General features: G+C 45.3%; 1 protein-coding gene across 4 annotated transcripts in view; it reads left to right on the plus strand.

The window, feature by feature from the left end:
* The window catches only part of acot7 (acyl-CoA thioesterase 7), a 338,851-nt gene that overhangs the window by 94,280 nt on the left and 220,828 nt on the right, over positions 1-23,743 (plus strand). For all 4 annotated transcript variants that reach the window (XM_072478002.1, XM_072477999.1, XM_072478000.1 and 1 more), the window contains exon 4: positions 18,510-18,601. In XM_072478002.1, coding sequence (XP_072334103.1) covers positions 18,510-18,601 — 92 coding nt within the window. The remainder of the gene's footprint in view (positions 1-18,509; positions 18,602-23,743) is intronic.

The following is a 23,743-nucleotide window of genomic DNA, read 5'->3' on the forward strand; positions in this document are numbered from 1 at the left end:
CCAATTGAAAATGCCACATTTTGGAGTTCGAATGGAATGCATAACAAGGCAACGTTACTTTTAGGATTGATTACAAAATTGCTTGCCAGCCCCCTTTCCAGCAATGGATAAGTCCTGAGTACTGACAGCGTTAAAAACTAGGAAGCTGAGAAACTAAGAAGGTACAATGAATCACCATATCTGTGAAATGCCTGCCTTCCATAAAAATAATTGCATTTTTAAGAGACTTCAGAACAAATCGTTTCAGTTGGCATGTGCGCATTTTATCCTCCCCACTCCACTCCCACCCCCAGAATTGTCTTGAAATAGCATAACCTCTGACTCACCATGGGAAACCCAAGAGTTGTACAACTTTCCACCACTCCACTCTTATTTAAGGATATCATCAATCCTTGGGAAATCAGTGAGCACACGTGTTCCTCAGTTCTTAGGTTCACTTAACAATTAGATGTTGTATTGATGTTTGATATATTGGGTAGAAAGAAAGAATAACTTTGCACCACCTTTTGGGGTGTCACAAAGCAGTTTACAACAATTGAATTATTTTTGACATGCCACCATTGCTGTAGCGCAGGGAAATGCAGCAGTTGATGCACTCAGCAATGCCCCACATGAAATAAATAAGAAAGAACATACATTTATTTGGAGCCTTTCATGGCCTCAGAGTATCTCAAAGCACTTTACAACCAATGACGTGCCTTTGAAATGTTGTCATTGTTGTAACATAGGGAAGGTTTGCGCACAGCATGGTCGCACAAGCAGCAGAAATATGAGTGTCCGGATAGTCTGTGTTTTGGTGTAGGTTGACACATGAATATTAGACAGATGAACGGAAGAACTCCCTTGCTGTTGCTTGAATAACGCCATAATATTTTTCACATTGAACTTGGTTTAGTGTCTCATCCAAAATCTGACACCACCAACAGTACAGCACTCCCTCAGTCCTACACCGATGTGCTGATCAAAATAATGTCTCTAGAATGGGGAATAACCTCACAACCTTCTGACTCAAAGGCAGGAATGGAGAAATCCCACAATGTGACAAAATGCACGACTAAATGGACCAACTCAAGATCCCCACAACCATACACAATCTGGTATGGTACCTTGTACTGAAGCATCACCAGATGTTTCAGTCTATAGAATTAGAGAATGGTTACAGCTAAGAGGAGGCCATTTGGTGAATTGTGTCTGTATTGGCTCTGAGCAGCAGCAACTCAGCCAGTCCAGCTCCTCCACATTGCCCCTATAGCCCTGGAAATATATTCCCTTCGAATGATTAAATTCCATTCTGAAAACCACAATTGAATTGCGTAAGAAAAGTTTTTTCTCGTGTAGCTATTGGTTCTTTTGTCATTCACTTTAAATCAGTGCCCAGAGGTTCCTGACTCTTCCGCCAATGGGAACAGTTTCCTCCTATCTCCTCTGTGCCGACCCTTCATGATTTTGAACACCTCTATCAAATCGCCTGCCAAGGAGAATAGCCCCAACTTGTCCAATCTACCCAAGTAGCTGTCGTCCCTCATCCCTGGAAATGTACGGCTAAATCTTTTCTGCACCCACTCTAATATCTTCATATCCTTCCCAAATGTAATTTGAAAAAAAATTACAGTACCCAATTTCTTTGTCCAATTAAGGGGCAAATTAGTGAGGCCAAGACACCTACCCTGCAAATCTTTTTGGGTTGTGGGTGTGAGAGACCCACGCAGACATGGGGAGAATGCAAACTCCACACGGACAGTGACCCGGGGTCGGGATTGAACCCGGGTCCTCGGTGCCGTGAGACAGCAGTGCTAACCACTGCGCCACCGTGCTGCTGTTCGCAAAGTGTAATTATCAGTATGTTTTAATTGTTCGCGAGCCTGGCATACGTGAAATAAATGTAGCTCCATATCACAGATAATGTATTATTGACCTTTGAAAGGCACTTTATGGCTGGGATTTTCTGCCCCCCCCCCCCCCCCACACACATACCCTGTGGCGAGTTCCCCGGCAGCAAGGCCAGCGAGCAACACCAATGGCTATTGGCTTGAGGAAGATCCTGGTCTATGAGTTCAAATTCTTTATTTCCCAAACTGTACACATGCATTGGGCTTGTGCTCTGTTTAGGATGCTCAATCTCAATGCCTCTCCCTTTTGGGTGTGTCATTGGTGCAGTGCCCTATTTTTACCCCAGCTTTCAGGAAATTTGAGGAGAAAATTACAGGAAAAATAATTTTCAATAACAATCTCAGGGGATTTAAATTAGTGAGCACTTTTGGTCCTTCAGGTATCATTAGCATTCGCATTCATTAAATATTAGAAAGAGTGAGTAATTTTAGACTTGGGAATGCAGATGAAAAGCCGTGGCGCATAACATAGGACATCATCAAGGTTGAATAGAGAAGGGACGATGATTAGATAAATCAGCATATTGTTAATAGACACTTATCATCGCTTCGATCTGGTGACACCGGTGGAACCTAATGCGACTCTTCTCTGTCCGTTTAAAGTAGGAAAACAGTTACAAATGAGGATATCAACAGACTTGCCTAAAATTATTCATATTTTTCAACTGTGACCTGAGAGAGAGAACAATAGACAAAAATAGAGGGAATAAAATAAACATATGCTGTTTTGTTCCCATTTCTCAGCTGCCATCTGTAGTCTTGTAAAACACATTACCTGATAAAGCATTGCACAAGAAATTAGCCATGAGTGCAGTCAGGAATTTCATAATTATCATTCAGTAGTAATTGCACACAACAGCATGATAACACATTGAGTTTACAGTGTGGCACAAAATTAAGCAAATACATTGACAATGGCTGTTGTTTCTCATCCTGGGCGGTTTGATAATAAGCTCCTTGAAAAGTATGCCTGACAGAAAACATTCATTATTTCAAAAAAGAGAAACTTGAACTTATTACATCAAATTAAATTTGCCGGTACTAAGGCGATGGTAATTTATTGATGATGATTAATATTTGAACAAAGGCACCAGCTTCTCAGGTAGCTTAGTGAGTGTACTCCTGTTGTTGTTTTATGTTGAATTTGTATTTTGCGTATGAAAAGAGACCCCATGAAATTATCGTATTGAAGAGCCGACTAAATTCTTTGTTTCGAGCCAGGTTTGATTGCAGACATAAAATGGTTGCTATGTTCAGAATGTCAGAAACCCAAGGCTTGAGGCTCATCCGAAATCGGGCCTTGGGCGCATATTAACATAATTCTGGTAAGTTGCTTACTCTACTCAGTCCTGCCAAATATTGGATCATGACTTGCAAAACAAACATTAGGCCTATCATTAGGATATTTACGGGAATGCTGAAGGCTTGTGACAAACACCTTCCAGGGATTCCTACCTATTATCCAAGCCAATATGATGTCAGACATAATTCAAGTGCTGTTTAGACTTTGGCCGTAGCCCCACTAATTGGTGATTGTTGCACTAATTCTGCATCAAAACACAGGCACAACAGGGGTCTCATTTTTCTCCATTTGAATCTTGGTGGCATTTTTAATAGAAAATATTCTTCCATCCTATCCTGAAAATGCTAACTAATGCTGGACATTTTGTTAGTAGGTGCTGGCTGTCCTGTGTTACCACATGAGCACCTTCCTTCAAGGCAATGGAAGCCAATCAGATATTAACCATGCAAGCCATCACAGCTATGCCTGACCCTTTCCCTGCACAAAATGTACACTTGGAAATTTTCTTACTGAAAGTCACTGGACAGTGGCCAGGATTAGTAACCCTGTCTGATTTCCTTACGAAGTCTTACAACACCAGGTTAAAGTCCAACAGGTTTGTTTCGATGTCACTAGCTTTCGGAGCGCTGCTCCTTCCTCAGGTGAATGCAGAGGTCTGTTCCAGAAACACATATATAGACAAATTCAAAGATGCCAAACAATGCTAGGAATGCGAGCATTAGCAGGTGATTAAATCTTTACAGATCCAGAGATGGAATAACCCCAGGCTAAAGAGGTGTGAATTGTATCAATCCGCCTTGATACAATTCACACCTCTTTAACCTGGGGTTACCCCATCTCTGGATCTGTAAAGATTTAATCACCTGCTAATGCTCGCATTCCTAGCATTGTTTGGCATCTTTGAATTTGTCTATATATGTGTTTCTGGAACAGACCTCTGCATTCACCTGAGGAAGGAGCAGCGCTCCGAAAGCTACTGACATCGAAACAAACCTGTTGGACTTTAACCTGGTGTTGTAAGACTTCGTACTGTGCTCACCCCAGTCCAACGCCGGCATCTCCACATCATGATTTCCTTACCACATCCTCCCTCGACCAGAAATGCTGAGGTGAACTGTAGTACTCCGTCACTGGTTCAGCTGGAATCAGCCACGGTGGAACAGATGCAGGTTTGAATGCTTAGAAAATAAAAATGAATTTTTGGGTGTCTGTGCAAGGGTTAGTGCAAAATGAACTGTTAGTGTTTAGGCCAGGTTCATATTTGGGCGGGCAATACAGTAATTATTGGAGTTGCACCTCAATGTATTGTGTTGTTCCTTAAACATAAAGTCACCTGCAATATCAAAAGAAGTTTTGGCAGTCATGTAACATCAAGTGACACATTATCCACTTCATACAATTACAGTATCCAGCTTTGGGGTGAGGTGATAGACATAACCCTCAAAGTTACGTGAATAGCAACAAAAAAATAGTCATAAGAATTCAGAGAGGAAATTTCACCTTTATTCTAAAATCGAGTTAATAATTTTTGGAGCCATCCCATAACAAGCGTCAAAGTTGACTAAAATGTAGAACACTGCAAGGCTGAAATGAAAACAGAAACCACTGCAGGCTCTGAGCACCATCGATGGAGAGAAATCTGGAGTCAGTCAATGTTTCAGATAAAAAGCACACCCTCAGCACGTTTCTGACTTCATTGCAGTGTTAATGTAAGCTTACTTGTGACACAAATAAATAATATTATTATTATTTAAAAAGGAACAAGTAACATTTAGACGGGACCAAGGAAAGCGAGAAGAAGGAAGTACATAGAATGACTCTGCATACAAAAAAAAGTGGCATTCTCTGCAAAACGCTTAGGTGGTGAATATGAGATGGTTAAAAGGCAAAAATGATATGTGCAGGAGATAAAAAGGACATTAATGAATTAAATTAAAGAAATAAAAGGCACTTAATAGATAGTGCGCGAGAATAACTAAAGCGATAGAAAGATGAGGTGATGGCTCCTCAAACTTGCATTGAGCATCATTGGAATAGTGTAGAACGTCAAAAACCGAGAAGAAGGTAGCAATTAATTGGCGAAACACTGGACTAATGGGATATGGACTTGTGGCTGAAATAAAAATCCTGTATCTGCCATTATGGGTGACAGAAAGTGGATGATGATGCTTCATGTCCTTTGCCCAACACGCATAGGAGCAAGAGTAGACCATTCAGCCCCTTGATCCTGATCTGCCGTTCAATCAGATCATGGCTGATCTGTACCTTAGCTCAATTTACTCGTCTATGATCCATATCCCTTCATTTGCCTATCTAATAAAAATGTGACAACCAAATTTTGATTCCATTTGATTCAGCATTGACATAGTCTTTGTGAGAGCTACAGGTTTCCACTACTGTCTCTGTGGAAAAGTGCTACTTGATTGCATTCCTGAGTGACCTAATTCTAATTTTAAGATTACATACCCTTGCTCTTGACTCACCCACCTTTGTGTAACTATATCAAATCATTTGATAATTTAACCCCCTCAATTAGATTACTCAAGCTTCTGAGCTTCAGGGAATACAAACAAAGCTTACGTAACATGTCCTCACTAAGTGCAGGCATCATTCTGGCAAAACTGTGTCAATCCTTGCATGGCCAATTTATCCTTACTGAGGATTGCTGCTAGTTACAGCCCCAAACTGAATGCAGTACTCCAGATGAGTACTTCTGACCAAACTTGGAGCTTTGGAATTGAAAGAAATGCTCCACCTGTGAAAGTGACCATCAAGGAATTCCCAATAATGTCTCCTGGATTGTTATCCACTGTAGGGAATCTGTATTAATTTGTCTATTATAACCATTTTTACTGGAATAATCAAAAAGCTTTTGCCTCACAGAATTTGATAATTCTATCGTGTTGCGATTATGCCAAGTACCTTTGTTTAATAATCACAAGTTAATTTGTGTTTTTCAGTGCTCCATTCATAGTTTGATTTTCCCTGACCCTTTCGGTTTTCTCAAACATAAAGCCGAATGGCTCATTTAAACATGATTATCTGGAGGGCGTGATCCAGATCCTATTATCCCAGCCAGGGCGTGATCCAGATCCTATTATCCCAGCCAGGGCGTGATCCAGATCCTATTATCCCAGCCAGGGCGTGATCCAGATCCTATTATCCCAGCGAGGGCGTGATCCAGATCCTATTATCCCAGCCAGGGCGTGATCCAGATCCTATTATCCCAGCCAGGGCGTGATCCAGATCCTATAATCCCAGCGAGGGCATGATCCAGATCATAGAACATAGAACATAGAACAATACAGCGCAGTACAGGCCCTTCAGCCCACGATGTTGCACCGAAACAAAAGCCATCTAACCTACACTATGCCATTATCATCCATATGTTTATCCAATAAACTTTTAAATGCCCTCAATGTTGGCGAGTTCACTACTGTAGCAGGTAGGACATTCCACGGCCTCACTACTCTTTGCGTAAAGAACCTACCTCTGACCTCTGTCCTATATCTATTACCCCTCAGTTTAAAGTTATGTCCCCTCATGCCAGCCATATCCATCCGCGGGAGAAGGCTCTCACTGTCCACCCTATCCAACCCCCTGATCATTTTGTATGCCTCTATTAAGTCTCCTCTTAACCTTCTTCTCTCCAACGAAAACAACCTCAAGTCCATCAGCCTTTCCTCATAAGATTTTCCCTCCATACCAGGCAACATCCTGGTAAATCTCCTCTGCACCCGCTCCAAAGCCTCCACGTCCTTCCTATAATGCGGTGACCAGAACTGTACGCAATACTCCAAATGCGGCCGTACCAGAGTTCTGTACAGCTGCTACATGACCTCCCGACTCCGGAACTCAATCCCTCTACCAATAAAGGCCAACACTCCATAGGCCTTCTTCACAACCCTATCAACCTGGGTGGCAACTTTCAGGGATCTATGTACATGGACACCTAGATCCCTCTGCTCATCCACACTTTCAAGAACTTTACCATTAGCCAAATATTCCGCATTCCTGTTATTCCTTCCAAAGTGAATCACCTCACACTTCTCTACATTAAACTCCATTTGCCACCTCTCAGCCCAGCTCTGCAGCTTATCTATATCCCTCTGTAACCTGCTACATCCTTCCACACTATCGACAACACCACCGACTTTAGTATCGTCTGAAAATTTACTCACCCACCCTTCTGCGCCTTCCTCTAGGTCATTGATAAAAATGACAAACAGCAACGGCCCCAGAACAGATCCTTGTGGTACTCCACTTGTGACTGTACTCCATTCTGAACATTTCCCATCAACCACCACCCTCTGTCTTCTTTCAGCTAGCCAATTTCTGATCCACATCTCTAAATCACCCTCAATCCCCAGCCTCCGTATTTTTTGCAATAGCCTACCGTGGGGAACCTTATCAAACGCTTTGCTGAAATCCATATACACCACATCAACTGCTCTACCCTCGTCTACCTGTTCAGTCACCTTCTCAAAGAACTCAATAAGGTTTGTGAGGCATGACCTACCCTTCACAAAGCCATGCTGACTATCCCTGATCATATTATTCCTATCTAGATGATTATAAATCTTGTCTCTTATAATCCCCTCCAAGACTTTACCCACTACAGACGTGAGGCTCACCGGTCTATAGTTGCCGGGGTTGTCTCTGCTCCCCTTTTTGAACAAAGAGACCACATTTGCTGTCCTCCAGTCCTCTGGCACTATTCCTGTAGCCAATGATGACATAAAAATCAAAGCCAAAGGTCCAGCAATCTCTTCCCTGGCCTCCCATAGAATCCTAGGATAAATCCCAACAGGTCCCGGGGACTTATCTATTTTCAGCCTGTCCAGAATTGCCAACACCTCTTCCCTACGTACCTCAATGCCATCTATTCTATTAGCCTGGGGCTCAGCATTCTCCTCCACAACATTATCTTTTTCCTGAGTGAATACTGACGAAAAATATTCATTTAGTATCTCGCCTATCTCTTCAGACTCCACACACAATTTCCCATCCCTGTCCTTGACTGGTCCTACTCTTTCCCTAGTAATTCGCTTATTCCTGACAAACCTATAGAAAGCTTTTGGGTTTTCCTTGATCCTTCCTGCCAAATACTTCTCATGTCCCCTCCTTGCTCGTCTTAGCTCTCTCTTTAGATCCTTCCTCGCTACCTTGTAACTATCCATCGCCCCAACCGAAACTTCACACTTCATCTTCACATAGGCCTCCTTCTTCCTCTTAACAAGAGATTCCACTTCCTTGGTAAACCACGGTTCCCTCGCTCGACGCCTTCCTCCCTGTCTGACCGGTACATACTTATCAAGAACACGCAGTAGCTGATCCTTGAACAAGCCCCACTTATCCAGTGTGCCCAACACTTGCAGCCTACTTCTCCACCTTATCCCCCCCAAGTCACGTCTAATGGCATCATAATTGCCCTTCCCCCAGCTATAACTCTTGCCCTGCGGTGTATACTTATCCCTTTCCATCATTAACGTAAACGTCACCGAATATTTGGAAAGTTAAAGTCTCCCATAATAACTACCCTGTTACTTTCGCTCATATCCAGAATCATCTTCGCCATCCTTTCCTCTACATCCCTAGAACTATTAGGAGGCCTATAAAAAACTCCCAACAGGGTGACCTCTCCTTTCCTGTTTCTAACTTCAGCCAATACTACCTCGGAAGAAGAGTCCCCATCTAGCATCCTCTCCGCCACCGTAATACTGCTCTTGACTAGCAGCGCCACACCTCCCCCTCTTTTGCCTCCTTCTCTGAGCTTACTAAAACACCTAAACCCCGGAACCTGCAACATCCATTCCTGTCCCTGCTCTATCCATGTCTCCGAAATGGCCACAACATCGAAGTCCCAGGTACCAACCCACGCTGCCAGTTCCCCTACCTTGTTTCGTATACTCCTGGCATTGAAGTAGACACACTTCAAACCACCTACCTGAACGCTGGTCCCCTCCTGCGACGTCAAATCTGTGCTCCTGACCTCTATACTCTCATTCTCCCTTACCCTAAAACTACAATCCAGGTTCCCATGCCCCTGCTGCATTAGTTTAAACCCCCCCAAAGAGCACTAACAAATCTCCCCCCCAGGATATTTGTGCCCCTCAGGTTCAGGTGTAGACCATCCTGTCTGTAGAGGTCCCACCTTCCCCAGAAAGAGCCCCAGTTATCCAAAAATCTGAATCCCTCCCGCCTGCACCATCCCTGTAGCCACGTGTTTAAATGCTCTCTCTCCCTATTCCTCATCTCACTATCACGTGGCACGGGCAACAACCCAGAGATAACAACTCTGTTTGTTCTAGTTCTGAGCTTCCATCCTAGCTCCCTGAAAGCCTGCCTGACATCCTTGTCCCCTTTCCTACCTATGTCGTTGGTGCCAATGTGGACCACGACTTGGGGCTGCTCCCCCTCCCCCCTAAGGACCCGGAAAACACGATCCGAGACATCACGTACCCTTGCACCTGGGAGGCAACATACCAAACGTGAGTCTCTCACGCTCCCACAAAATCTCCTATCTGTGCCCCTGACTATAGAGTCCCCAATTACTAATGCTCTGCTCCTCTCCCCCCTTCCCTTCTGAGCAACAGGGACAGACTCCGTGCCAGAGGCCCGTACCCCATGGCTTATTATCCCAGCCAGGGTGTGATCCAGATCCTATTATCCCAGTGAGGACATGGTCCAGATCCTATTATCCCAGCGAGGACATCGTCCAGATCCTATTATCCCAGCGAGGGCGTGATCTAGATCCCATTATCCCAGTGAGGGTGTGATCCAGATCCTATTATCCCAGTGAGGGCGTGATCCAGATCCTATTATCCCAGCGAGGGCGTGATCCAGATCCTATTATCCCAGTGAGGGCGTGATCCAGATCCTATTATCCCAGTGAGGGCATGATCCAGATCCTATTATCCCAGCCAGGGTGTGATCCAGATCCTATTATCCCAGTGAGGGCATGATCCAGATCCTATTATCCCAGCGAGGACATGGTCCAGATCCTATTATCCCAGCGAGGGCGTGATCCAATCCTATTACCCAGCCAGGGCGTGATCCAGATCCTATTATCCCAGCGAGGGCGTGATCCAGATCCTATTATCCCAGTGAGGGCGTGATCCAGATCCTATTATCCCAGCGAGGGCGTGATCCAGATCCTATTATCCCAGTGAGGGCGTGATCCAGATCCTATTACCCCAGTGAGGGCGTGATCCAGATCCTATTATCCCAGCGAGGGCGTGATCCAGATCCTATTATCCCAGTGAGGGCGTGATCCAGATCCTATTATCCCAGCGAGGACATGGTCCAGATCCTATTATCCCAGCACTGAGTGCTGAATTTGGTGCTTTTTGAGTGCGATAGTGAGAGTTTGGTGACCGAGGGAGTATAAGGCTTCATTTTTATCTAAAGTTTAGTCTTTCTTTTATTTAGTTAATTAACTTTAAAGTTGCTGTTTGGTTTAGAAGAAGGTGAATTTTCAATCAGCTTTAAACAGGCTTCTACTTCTAGGCACTTGCAGCTGGAGCTTGTTAATTAGTTAATTGGATTAGGCCAGTTTTTCAGAGGCTAGATTCACAGTATAAAAGTGATCCCCTACAGTGCAGACTTTGTTTGCACTGAGTGCTGAATTTGGTGCTTTTTGAGTGCGATAGTGAGAGTTTGGTGACCGAGGGAGTTAGGTGAGGAGGGAGTAAGGTGCTCCTTTCATTTTGTTTCCGACATTTCCGCAAAGAGTGCAAAGAGAGCCAGGTGTTTACAGGAAGTGTAGCTGACTGGGAGCAGAGTCGGAGGGCGGAGATCTAGTTAGTCCACACAGCAGCTATATTCTTTAAGGTAAGAGGGGATGGAGGCTAGGCCAGTTACATGCTCCTCCTGTAGGATGTGGGTGGTGAGGGATACCACCGGTGTCCCCACTGACTATACCTGCGGGAAGTGCACCCAACTTCAGCTCCTCAAAGACCGTGTTAGGGAACTGGAGCTGAAGCTGGATGAACTTCGGATCATCCGGGAGGCAGAGGGGGTGATTGAGAAGAGTTACAGGGAGGTAACCACACCCAAGGTACAGGACAAGAATAGCTGGGTTACAGTCAGGGGGAAAAAAACAAACAGGCAGACAGTGCAGGGATCCCTCGTGGCCGTTCCCCTTCAAAACAAGTATACCGTTTTGGATGCTGTTGGGGGGGATGACCTACCAGGGGAAGGCCCTAGCGGCCAGGTCTCTGGCACTGAGTCTGGCTCTGGGGCTCAGAAGGGAAGGGGGGAGAATAGAAAAGCAATAGTTGTAGGAGATTCAATGGTTAGGGGAATAGATAGGAGATTCTGTGGTCGCGAGCGAGACTCCCGGAAGGTATGTTGCCTCCCGGGTGCCAGGGCCAGGGATGTCTCGGATCGTGTCTTCAGGATCCTTAAGGGGGAGGGGGAGCAGCCAGAAGTCGTGGTGCACATTGGTACCAACGACATAGGTAGGAAAAGGGGTGTGGAGGTAATAAACAAGTTTAGGGAGTTAGGCTGGAAGTTGAAAGTCAGGACAGACAGAGTTGTCATCTCTGGTTTGTTGCCGGTGCCACGTGATAGCGAGGCTAGGAATAGGGAGAGAGTGCAGTTGAACACGTGGCTGCAGGAATGGTGTAGGAGGGAGGGCTTCAGGTATTTGGATAATTGGAGCGCATTCTGGGGAAGGTGGGACCTGTACAAGCAGGACGGGTTGCATCTGAACCAGAGGGGCACCAATATCCTGGGAGGGAGGTTTGCTAGTACTCTTCGGGAGGGTTTAAACTAATTTGGCAGGGGAATGGGAACCGGATTTGTAGTCCAGCAACTAAGGTAGCCGATATTCAGGACGCCAAAGCATGTAATGAGGCAGTGGGGAAGGGAACACTGACAAAGGAGAGTATTTGCAGGCACGGAGATGGGTTGAAGTGTGTATACTTCAACGCAAGAAGCATCAGGAATAAGGTGGGTGAACTTAAGGCATGGATCGGTACTTGGGACTACGATGTGGTGGCCATCACGGAAACTTGGATAGAAGAGGGGCAGAAATGGTTGTTGGAGGTCCCTGGTTATAGATGTTTCAATAAGATTAGGGAGGGTGGTAAAAGAGGTGGGGGGGGTGGCATTATTAATTAGAGATAGTATAACAGCTGCAGAAAGGCAGTTCGAGGAGTATCACCCTATTGAGGTAGTATGGGTTGAAGTCAGAAATAGGAAAGGAGCAGTCACCTTGTTAGGAGTTTTCTATAGGCCCCCCAGTAGTAGCAGAGATGTGGAGGAACAGATTGGGAAACAGATTTTGGAAAGGTGCAGAAGTCATAGGGTGGGAGTCATGGGCGACTTTAACTTCCCAAATATTGAGTGGAAACTCTTTAGATCAAATAGTTTGGATGGGGTGGTGTTTGTGCAGTGTGTCCAGGAAGCTTTTCTAACACAGTATGTAGATTGTCCAACCAGAGGAGGGGCAATATTGGATTTAGTACTGGGTAATGAACCAGGGCAAGTGATAGATTTGTTAGTGGGGGAGCATTTTGGAGATAGTGACCACAATTCTGTGACTTTCACTTTAGTAATGGAGAGGGATAGGTACGTGCAACAGGGCAAGGTTTACAATTGGGGGAAGGGTAAATACGATGTTGTCAGACAAGAATTGAAGTGCATAAGTTGGGAACATAGGCTGGCAGGGAAGGACACAAGTGAAATGTGGAACTTGTTCAAGGAACAGGTGCTACGTGTCCTTGATATGTATGTCCCTGTCAGGCAGGGAAGAGATGGTCGAGTGAGGGAACCATGGTTGACAAGAGAGGTTGAATGTCTTGTTAAGAGGAAAAAGGTGACTTATGTGAGGCTGAGGAAACAAGGTTCAGACAGGGCATTGGAGGGATACAAGATAGCCAGGAGGGAACTGAAGAAAGGGATTAGGAGAGCTAAGAGAGGGCATGAACAATCTTTGGCGGGTAGGATCAAAGAAAACCCCAAGGCCTTTTACACATATGTGAGAAATATGAGAATGACTAGAGCGAGGGTAGGTCCGATCAAGGACAGTAGCGGGAGATTGTGTATTGAGTCTGAAGAGATAGGAGAGGTCTTGAACGAGTACTTTTCTTCTGTATTTACAAATGAGAGGGGCGATATTGTTGGAGAGGACAGTGTGAAACAGATTGGTAAGCTCGAGGAAATACTTGTTAGGAAGGAAGATGTGTTGGGCATTTTGAAAAACTTGAGGATAGACAAGTCCCCCGGGCCTGACGGGTTATATCCAAGGATTCTATGGGAAGAAAGAGATGAAATTGCAGAGCCGTTGGCAATTATCTTTTCGTCCTCACTGTCAACAGGGGTGGTACCAGGGGATTGGAGAGTGGCGAATGTCGTGCCCCTGTTCAAAAAAGGAACTAGGGATAACCCTGGGAATTACAGGCCAGTTAGTCTTACTTCGGTGGTAGGCAAAGTAATGGAAAGGGTACTGAAGGATAGGATTTCTGAGCATTTGGAAAGACACTGCTTGATTAGGGATAGTCAGCACGGATTTGTGAGGGGTAGGTCTTGCCTTACAAATCTTATTGAATTCTTTGAGGAGGTGACCAAGCATGTGGATGAAGGTAAAGCAGTGGATGTAGTGTACATGGATTTTAGTAAGGCATTTGATAAAGTTCCCCATGGTAGGCTTATGAAGAAAGTAAGGAGGCATGGGATAGTGGGAAATTTGGCCAGTTGGATAACGAACTGGCTAACCGATAGAAGTCAGAGAGTGGTGGTGGATGGCAAATATTCAGCCTGGATCCCAGTTACCAGTGGCGTACCGCAGGGATCAGTTCTGGGTCCTCTGCTGTTTGTGATTTTCATTAATGACTTGGATGAGGGAGTTGAAGGGTGGGTCAGTAAATTTGCAGACGATACGAAGATTGGTGGAGTTGTGGATAGTAAGGAGGGCTGTTGTCGGCTGCAAAGAGACATAGATAGGATGCAGAGCTGGGCTGAGAAGTGGCAGATGGAGTTTAACCCTGAAAAGTGTGAGGTTGTCCATTTTGGAAGGACAAATATGAATGCGGAATACAGGGTTAACGGTAGAGTTCTTGGCATTGTGGAGGAGCAGAGAGACCTTGGGGTCTATGTTCATACATCTTTGAAAGTTGCCACTCAAGTGGATAGAGCTGTGAAGAAGGCCTATGGTGTGCTCGCGTTCATTAACAGAGGGATTGAATTTAAGAGCCGTGAGGTGATGATGCAGCTGTACAAAACTTTGGTAAGGCCACATTTGGAGTACTGTGTACAGTTCTGGTCGCCTCATTTTAGGAAGGATGTGGAAGCTCTGGAAAAGGTGCAAAGAAGATTTACCAGGATGTTGCCTGGAATGGAGAGTAGGTCTTACGAGGAAAGGTTGAGGGTGCTAGGCCTTTTCTCATTAGAGCGGAGAAGGATGAGGGGCGACTTGATAGAGGTTTATAAGATGATCAGGGGAATAGATAGAGTAGACAGTCAGAGACTTTTTCCCCAGGTGGAACACACCATTACAAGGGGACATAAATTTAAGGTGAAAGGTGGAAGATATAGGAGGGATATCAGAGGTAGGTTCTTTACCCAGAGAGTAGTGGGGGCATGGAATGCACTGCCTGTGGAAGTAGTTGAGTCAGAAACATTAGTGACCTTCAAGCAGCTGTTGGATAGGTACATGGATTACGGGAAAATTATATAGTGTAGATTTATTTGTTCTTAAGGGCAGCACGGTAGCATTGTGGATAGCACAATTGCTTCACAGATCCATGGTCCCAGGTTCGATTTCGGCTTGGGTCATTGTCTGTGTGGAGTCTGCACGTCCTCCCCGTGTCTGCGTGGGTTTCCTCCGGGTGCTCCGGTTTCCTCCCACAGTCCAAAGATGTGCGGGTTAGGTGAATTGGCCAATGATAAATTGCCCTTAATGTCCAAATTGCCCTTGGTGTTGGGTGGAGGTGTTGAGTTTGGGTAGGGTGCTCTTTCCAAGAGCTGGTGCAGACTCAGGGGGCCGAATGGCCTCCTTCTGCACTGTAGATTCAATGATAATCTATGATTAATCTAGGACAAAGGTTCGGCACAACATCGTGGGCCGAAGGGCCTGTTCTGTGCTGTATTTTCTATGTTCTATGTTCTATGTTCTATTATCCCAGTGAGGGCGTGATCCAGATTCTATTATCCCAGCGAGGGCGTGATCCAGATCCTATTATCCCAGTGAGGGCGTGATCCAGATCCTATTATCCCAGCGAGGGCGTGATCCAGATCCTATTATCCCAGTGAGGGTGTGATCCAGATCCTATTATCCCAGCGAGGTGTGATCCAGATCCTATTATCCCAGCGAGGGCGTGATCCAGATCCTATTATCCCAGTGAGGGCGTGATCCAGATTCTATTATCCCAGCGAGGTCATGGTCCAGATCCTATTATCCCAGCGAGGCTGTGATCCAGATTCTATTATACCAACGAGGGCGTGATCCAGATCCTATTATCCTAGCGAGGGCGTGATCCAGATTCTATTATCCCAGCAAGGGTGTGATCCAGATCCTATTATCCCAGAAAGGGCGTGATCCAGATCGTGCCGGGCACCAAGGGTCGGGTGACTTGCCCAGTTTTGCACTCAACGCGATGCCCAGTTTGTGCCTCTCCCACTATGCTCCTGGTGCATCGAGATCGGTACTGGGCGTAACATGGTGGGAAAATCGTGCCTATTGTGTTTTGAATATTTTTCAGTCGAAAAATTCAAATGCAAGCCCTTCTAGTATGTGTTTTAACTTGTCTGTTGCTACAATATACAACAGGGGAATTGATAGATTTGGTTGAAAATAACAGTTTATAAGTGTTACTTGTGTTTCCCGACAGATTTAATATGAGCAAGCTTTAGCTGACCTGAATAAACCTGTAACATTGATGGTGTTGTAACACTCGAACCCCATGTGCTAATTTATTGCCTGACATTAAATAGTCACAAACAGACTTGGATGGGCCAGGACAGCTGTGTTACATCCCAGCATCCCTCCCTTATCTTAGTTTATTGCTTACAGCCTTGCTCAAATCAGGAGCACATTGTGCTGGGAATCAATGGACAACAATGAGGCTCGAAGCTTTTAACACCAAACACAACATCCAGTTCAGCAACGGAGACAGAAATCTCATTAACATTCACAGATTCAGAATGTTAGAGTCATGATTTTCAGTTGGCAAGCCCCAGTTATGCAGCGCAAAAGCTGCCGGAAATCGGAAATAAAAATAGAAAATGCTGGAGATGTACAGCCGGTCAGAAATAATCCGGGCCTTGGGTCACTGTCCATGTGGAGTTTGCACATTCTCCCCGTGTCTGCGTGGGTTTCACCCCCACAACCTAAAAAAATATGCTAGTTAGATGGATTGGCCATGCTAAATTGCCCCTTAATTGGAAAAAATAAATAATTGTGTACTCTAAATTTTAAAAAGCAGAAGAAATAACAAAAAATCATCGACCTGGAACATTTACTCAATTTCCCTTTCCACAGATGCTGCCTGCCCTATTGAATATTTCCGGCATTTTTTGTTACTTTTTCAGATGCACAGGTTTGACTAATGTGTGGGTAAAAGACGCCACAGAGTCAGATTTTTTTTAAACTGTAACTAAAATTACAAATAGCAGATTTGTATAATCACAGTTCCAGCCCCTGGCTTGCCAGTGGTATGCATTTTCCTGGAGGTTTCATTACATAACACCCTGTCTAGCACCATTCACCCCCCCACCCCCCCCACACACACCCCTCATTGGCTCCTTGATACATCCATGCTTGTGGTATCGTTCCTGCCCTTGCTAATTGGAGACTTAACATTTTTTTCTTCGGTTCTGATGAAGGGTCATCAGCCTGAAACAGTGGGCGAGATCTACCGGCCGCGTTGCACCTGAAAGGTGGTGTGGCCGGTAGATACCGGGCGATCCCTCTTTCGGGGTCTACCTGCCTCGTTACGTCTCGTGAGATCTAACCTGATCGCGGGAGAGCTCACGATCTGAATCCCGCCCATTGTGGGCGGGATCACTATTTTACAAATCTGCATATTAGAGTGAGATAGCTAATTCTAGTATGCGCTCCCCTCATCTACCTGAGTTTTTGGGATCTAACCCCTTCACCCCGGAGACCCCCCACTTGTGGGGGGGGGGGGTCTACCAGGGGATCAGCGGCCTCCAGCTGGTTGCCCTGTGGGCAAGGTGACACCCTGGCACTGCTAGTGCCACCCTGGCACTGCTAGTGCCACCCAGGCACCCTAGAACTGCCAGCCTGGCACCCTGGAACTGCTACCCTGGCTCTGCCAAGGTGCCTGGCTGGCTCTGCCAGGCTGGAAGAAGAACTGCCAAGGTGCCAGGCTGACATTTTTCCCACGGCAGGGATCGGACTCGGGGGTGCCTTACATGTGTGAGGTGGGATGCGGGGGCAGGGTTCTGAGGACCCTGTTAAAGGCAAGTTGAGGCTTTGTGGGGGGTCGGGGCCGCGTCCGGGGGTGGGTGGGGGGGGGGGGGGGGGGGCGGGGGCATTCCGATCTCTTCCTGCACTGAACAACTTCGGCAAGCAGAGCTCCTCAGTCCAGGTAACGGGACTTGGTGCGGCCTCAGCAGGTTGTTCCCCAATGAGGCCCCGAATTAAAACAGTGTCCTGATAGATAGCATGGTGTTTTACGGCTGTTTTCCTGTGCTTGTCACAGGACTATGTTCCAATTTGGTTAGATCACATCTATTAACTCTATTTCCCTGCACCGATGCTGCCTGACCTGCTGAGTGGTTCCAGCAGTTTCATTGTGTTAATGTGTTGGAATACTTGCTTGTTACCTATGTACCATGATAATGTGTGATATATGCCCCTACAGTTCTGTGTGGTGTATTCTATGTAATTTCTAAGAAACACGATGAACCACTATATAGATGCAGGTCTTATTTCTGTAAAATTAATTGGCAACACTTTTACCTTCTGTTGTTAATGCAGCCACATGCCAACTCCAATTGTGATGTGAAAGTGTCATTGTGTAGCTTTGTGCATTTGGGATTGGGGCTATTTCCTGCTCAGAATCTCTAGCGTTACCCAATCTTTGTTCTAGATTTCTGTTGTCCCCTTTTTCCTTCGTTCCACCGTTGACATGCATGTCTTCAACTGCCTAGATAGTAAAGACTGGAATTGACCATGCTTTTGGTTACCTTTTTAAAATATCTCTTTGTATGGCTCAGTGTCCAGCACAACCTGATTGTGTTCCAACAATACGCCTTGGGGCACTTTATTATACTGAAGCTGCAATACAAATGGATATTATTGTTCTAAATGATTTGTATTTAAAAAAGATGTTTCCTTGTCACAGGTGCTAAGCGATTGACCAACAGGGCAACACTTTGGTATGTGGCGCTGTCCCTGGAGAATGTAGATAAAGTGGTTGAAGTTCCTTCCATCGAGGTAACTATGTACATTTCTTTTAATTTTGTAAAGATGGGAATTTTTTAAAAGGTGAGAGGAAGTAGGAAAATAGATACACGATAGAAATCTGAATTAAAAGTAGAAAATTTTTTGGATGGCAGAGTTGTCTGCCCCGCCACCCGAACAGTCAGCAGTGAACAAATACCCCTCGATCACAGCAGCTCCACTGCCGTTTGACGCTCCAAAGAGCAGCCCTGTCTCAGAGAGCTGCCAGAACCAGGGGTGTGTGTGTGTCTCTTCGTGTGTGTGTGTGTGTGTGTGTGTGTGCGTTCGCCGCTGTCTTTTCTTTTTTTTTCTTTTTTCTGTTCTTTTTTTGCAGGGGGGGAATGGTTGTGGGATAGCGGGACTTGGCCTCACACTAGAGAAGGAAGATGAGGACCGGGGAGGAGGGTGTGGGGGAATGTGGGTAAATGTCTTAATGGAGAGGCTAAGGGGGAAGGGAGCATTTCTGGGATCAGACCTTGAGAGGGTGGGGGCACCCGATATGGAAAGAGGTCCCATTGTTCCTCATAATACAAGATGATATACAGAATGTTCCACCAAAATCTGACCCATAAGTTGATAAAAAATTAAAAATATAGCAAAAGAGCATCAAAATTGTAAAAGTGCATGATTTTTCAATGAAGTTGACTCAACTAGGTTTCTTTTGTGTTTGATGTTCTAATTTCACATTTCACCAATGTTTCATTCCTCATCGTTTCCTTTGTTCATCTCTGATTTATTTAGCTTTTCTCAATTGGGCTGGTGATGTTCTAGCACTGGATTGATTACCTTGTGTGCAATTTGTCACTATCCAGCGCTGCTCTCCCATCGGAAGCAGTGCATTTCAGAGAGGCTGACAGCACAGAAGGATACTTTCAGCCCACGAGCCACCTGTTTGAAAGAGCCCTTCGGTTACCTCACCGCTCTTTCCCTATTGCTTTGCAAATTTATTCTCTTTAACTATTTATCTAGTTTTCTTTTAAAAGTTACCATTGAATCAGCTACCACAATTGATGGACGAGCATCTCACCCGACTAAGCTAAAATAGGTCTTTCCCCCAGATAAGAATGCATCAAAACGGTTATGAGTGGTTGGTGAAGGGGCGGCGCAGTGGTTGGCACTGCTGCCTCATGGCACCAAGGATCCAGATTCGAATCCCGGCTCTGGGTCGCTGTCCGAGTGGAGTTTGCAGATTCTCCCCGTGTCTGCATGGGTCTCACCCCCACAACCCAAAGATGCACAGGGTAGGTGGATTGGCCAGGCTAAATTGCCCCTTAACTGGAAAAAGAAAAATAATTGGGTACTTGTATATTAAAAAATAAATGAGTGGTTGATGAGTTAGACAAGCAAATATCTATTTCTGGAAGGTGGCCTTTCTATTAAGATTGCGCAAAGGAGCATGTTTGTTACCTTCACTGTTTAGTGCAAATCCACACACAACTGGCTGCACTGAAACCGTCAGGAAATAGAATAGGTGAATAAAGATAATCAAATATAAAATGTCTAATGGTACATGCTGCAGTGCCCATTTTTACAACAGGCAGCTGCAAAGCTAGTGGATACTAGGGACTGTATTTTTATTAAGTCAAAATTGGACATTGAGCAGCCAGATGCAGCACAGCCAGATATAGACAAATAACCCCCCCTGCTCTTTTTCAATGATGTAGCTTAATTCCAATTGTGGAAGAAGGCATCGTTCTTCCCTGGTGTAAGATTCTTGCTGCAACACCTGAGACTTGAGGTTGAACAGCTGTTTTTCCCTTGTCTGAGAAGCAAAGGTAACATAACTGGTGCTGTTGTCATGTTGGAGCTGAGGCACACCCTCACGCCATTATAAATTAAACCAAGTTTGCATCCATCTCTCTGCCACAGCCCTCCTCATGGTGCTTTCTGTTGTAACTCGGGGAAAATGAAAATAATCCCTTTTCCACAACTATATTTACTCATCTAATGGCTTATGTGGGTGAAGAGGGGATCAGGCGATGGGGGTGGGTGGCAGTGCAGGTACATCTTCAAAGTATCAGGTGCAACTTGAAGCTCAGTGGTACATGCTTGGTAATTAAGTATAGACTTTAAATATATAATCTCTGAAAAGAGAGTTAGAATGATTAAACAATAGAATTCCATCAGTACATCTAAGGAGCACTGTTAATTTCCATTGAGGCCTGAGTTCTGATTACATAGGAACTAAGGAGCAGTGGGAGCTGCCATTTCAGAGTTACAGCTCACTCAAACCTAATTTGCATTAGTCTGGGGAAATTAAAGGTTTGGTTCGTTTTCTCACTTACAGCAAAAGGAAGAAAGACTTGGATTTAAACGCCGGCTTTCATGGCCCCGGGATGTCCCACCGCTATTCACAGACAATGAAATGTGAGCACTGTTGTAATATTCGAAACTGGGCAGCCAATTTGTGCATAGTAAGTGTCACAATATACACCAGTATATCATGGTGCAGACACACACACTGATGGACACACAGCAAGACCAATCAACACACACAACACCGCAGCCAATCACCAGTTAGAGCACACTCACTATATAGACAGAGGGCATCAGAGTTCCCGCTCATTCGGGATGCAGCCTCTCAGAAGGACAGAGCTTACAGCTTACAGCACAGATCTTCACCATGTGCTGAGTGCATAGACTGGTTAGGACAGGCATAGGTCTTTAGTTTAATCTAACATCGTGTTAACCCACAGTGAAAGTATGTTCTACAGTTTCTAACTTAATAAAATAGTGTTGCACTATTTTAAGTGTTGGTGGCCTGTATGTGTTCCATGAATCCAGAGCACCCAACACATCAGTAAGGTCCCGCAAACAGCAGTGTGATAATGACTAGATAACTCATTTAATTGATGTTGGTTGAGAAGTAAATAGCTGCCAGGTCATTGTGGCTTTTCTTTTTCTGTCATTAGTTTCCAATGGGGAGGACTGCTCATTGGCTAAAAAACACTTTGAAACGTCCCGTGGTCATGAAAAGCACTGTGTAAATGCAAGACTGTCTTTATTTTATTCACTACAGAAGAACTCCTCTACCTGTTGGAGGAAATCATCCAGCAGCTGAAGTGTGATTACGTGTGATGTTTTGGAGGTTAGAGCGAAACACTGTCTGTATTGGAAACTGTTTTGACAAGCCCTTTTCTGCTCATAGGACCATAGAGATTTAGGCTAGAGAAGGAGACCATTCGGCCCATTGTGCTAATGCCGGCTTGAAAAACATCTATACCGTCTAATCTCTGGGGTTGGGAGGGGAGAAGAAGCCAATCCTGTTAGGCCGCTGTCGTACACAAGTGTTTTTAAATAAAAAAATTTAGGGTACCCAATTAATTTTTTCCAATTAAGGGGCAATTTAGCGTGGCCAATCCACCTACCCTGCATATCTTTGGGTTGTGGGGGCGAAACCCATGCAAACACGGGGAGAATGTGCAAACTCCACACGGACAGTGACCCAGAGCCGGGGTCAAACCTGGGACCTCGGCGCGTCAGGCAGCAGGGCTAACCACTGAGCCACTGTGCTGCCCCTACACAACAGTGTTAAAAGACAGGCACAAATGTTGAAAATCTGAGATAAAGTCTGTAAATAATGTAAATAAACAACACACCGGTATCTCTTGGAAAATTAAGGGTTTCATTCGGGGGAACGGAACTGCGTAGAATAATGGTTTTGGTCGGATTTGTGTCCTGGGCCATCCGGCCAGTGGGAGGCACCATAAAATTCCAGCCATGGTCTGGATATGGTGAACTCTTTCATGGATACGTTTTAGCGTCTCTTTAGCATGATATCTTTATGTTCGAATGAAGGAACATATTTTAATTGAGATTAATTTGCAAAGTAGACTGATTGGGCAGAATCTTACTGCCTTTGTCTCTGGTGCAATAGTGGAACTATTTTATGGTAGCAAACCCAAGACTCCAATTAGTGGGTCTTGCAGTTGCTCTTTACCAAAGGGAACCATTTAACAGCCTGTCTTCGGGCTGCCCAATCAATTACGGAGGGTGAGCAAGCTGATCTGGCCAGTTTGTCAGAGGAGGGAATTTTTAAAGAATTCTTTTTACGGGATGTGGGCATCGCTGTCAGGGCCAACATTTGTTGCCCATCCCACAAGCCCTCTTAGTACAGGACTAGGTAAGTTTAAAGGTCCAGCCCCTTTGAGAATCCAGGGAGAAGGTAATTGTGTAAGGTAAGTGGCAGGTTGAGGGAGTGCATTGGATGAGAGGTAGGGGTGTAGAATGGGGCGAGTGGTCAGTGGAGGGGAGTCAGGTGGTTTGGGGCTCATGTGCTCAATGCGGCAGGGTCAGGTGGTCAATGGGAAAGGGTTGATTGGTCAGTGGGGTGATGATTGGGGGTAGTTTGGAGGATGGGAAGTCAGGGGGGGTCAGGAGGGAAGCCTGGGGGGTTGGGGATAGTCGGGTGTCAGAGAGGGTCACCTGAAGAGGTTGGGCTTTCGCCAGAAATACCGTAGGGCGGGGTGGTCACATGTGTAGTTACCCAGGAGTTAGAAGTAATTTTAATTCTTCTAACCTTTTCTGCGTAACTAGTTTTCTAAGACAGTTGGAACCATCCAAAGACTGCTATCTAAATCGGAGCATCGGATCATTCCCGGTGCAGGATAATTGCCCAATGGAAGTTTGAAAATTGTTGTGCAGTCCTTATGTCGGGACCTCTGGAGAGTTAGTTCCCTCAGCGCTCCTTTGGGGTATCCCCTCTGGGAATTGGAAGTTATGGTTTGGGGGGCTGGCAGTGGGAATGCCTCCGTTTAATCTTGTGGCCATATATTCTGCCTTGTTGAGGAACATTTGGCTGAAGAGAAGGCAGCTGCTACAGGTGGCAGTATTGAGCCTCTTGCCCTAGACCCCGAGCAGAGGTCCGAAGACTGGCAGCAGTGAAATGCATCTGAAAATGAATGAAGAACTAGACACCTGAAGTTCCTTCCAAGTGGTTGGTAACAACCTGTCAAGCAGTGATAGCACTGTCTGTCAGAAGAACTGTTTTACACACTGGCCTCTCACCTGGCCATGGCTGGAGATCTTCACTGTGACCGATCAGAACCTCTTCAAATGTCAGTTTCACTGAGGATATTTTTCCCTCTGTGCACTTGGCTTCTCCAACCTGCCAGGTTGTAGACATGGCACAGGACT

The sequence above is a fragment of the Scyliorhinus torazame genome, chromosome 16 (genome assembly GCF_047496885.1).
Source record: "Scyliorhinus torazame isolate Kashiwa2021f chromosome 16, sScyTor2.1, whole genome shotgun sequence".
In the NCBI taxonomy this organism is placed as follows: domain Eukaryota; kingdom Metazoa; phylum Chordata; class Chondrichthyes; order Carcharhiniformes; family Scyliorhinidae; genus Scyliorhinus; species Scyliorhinus torazame.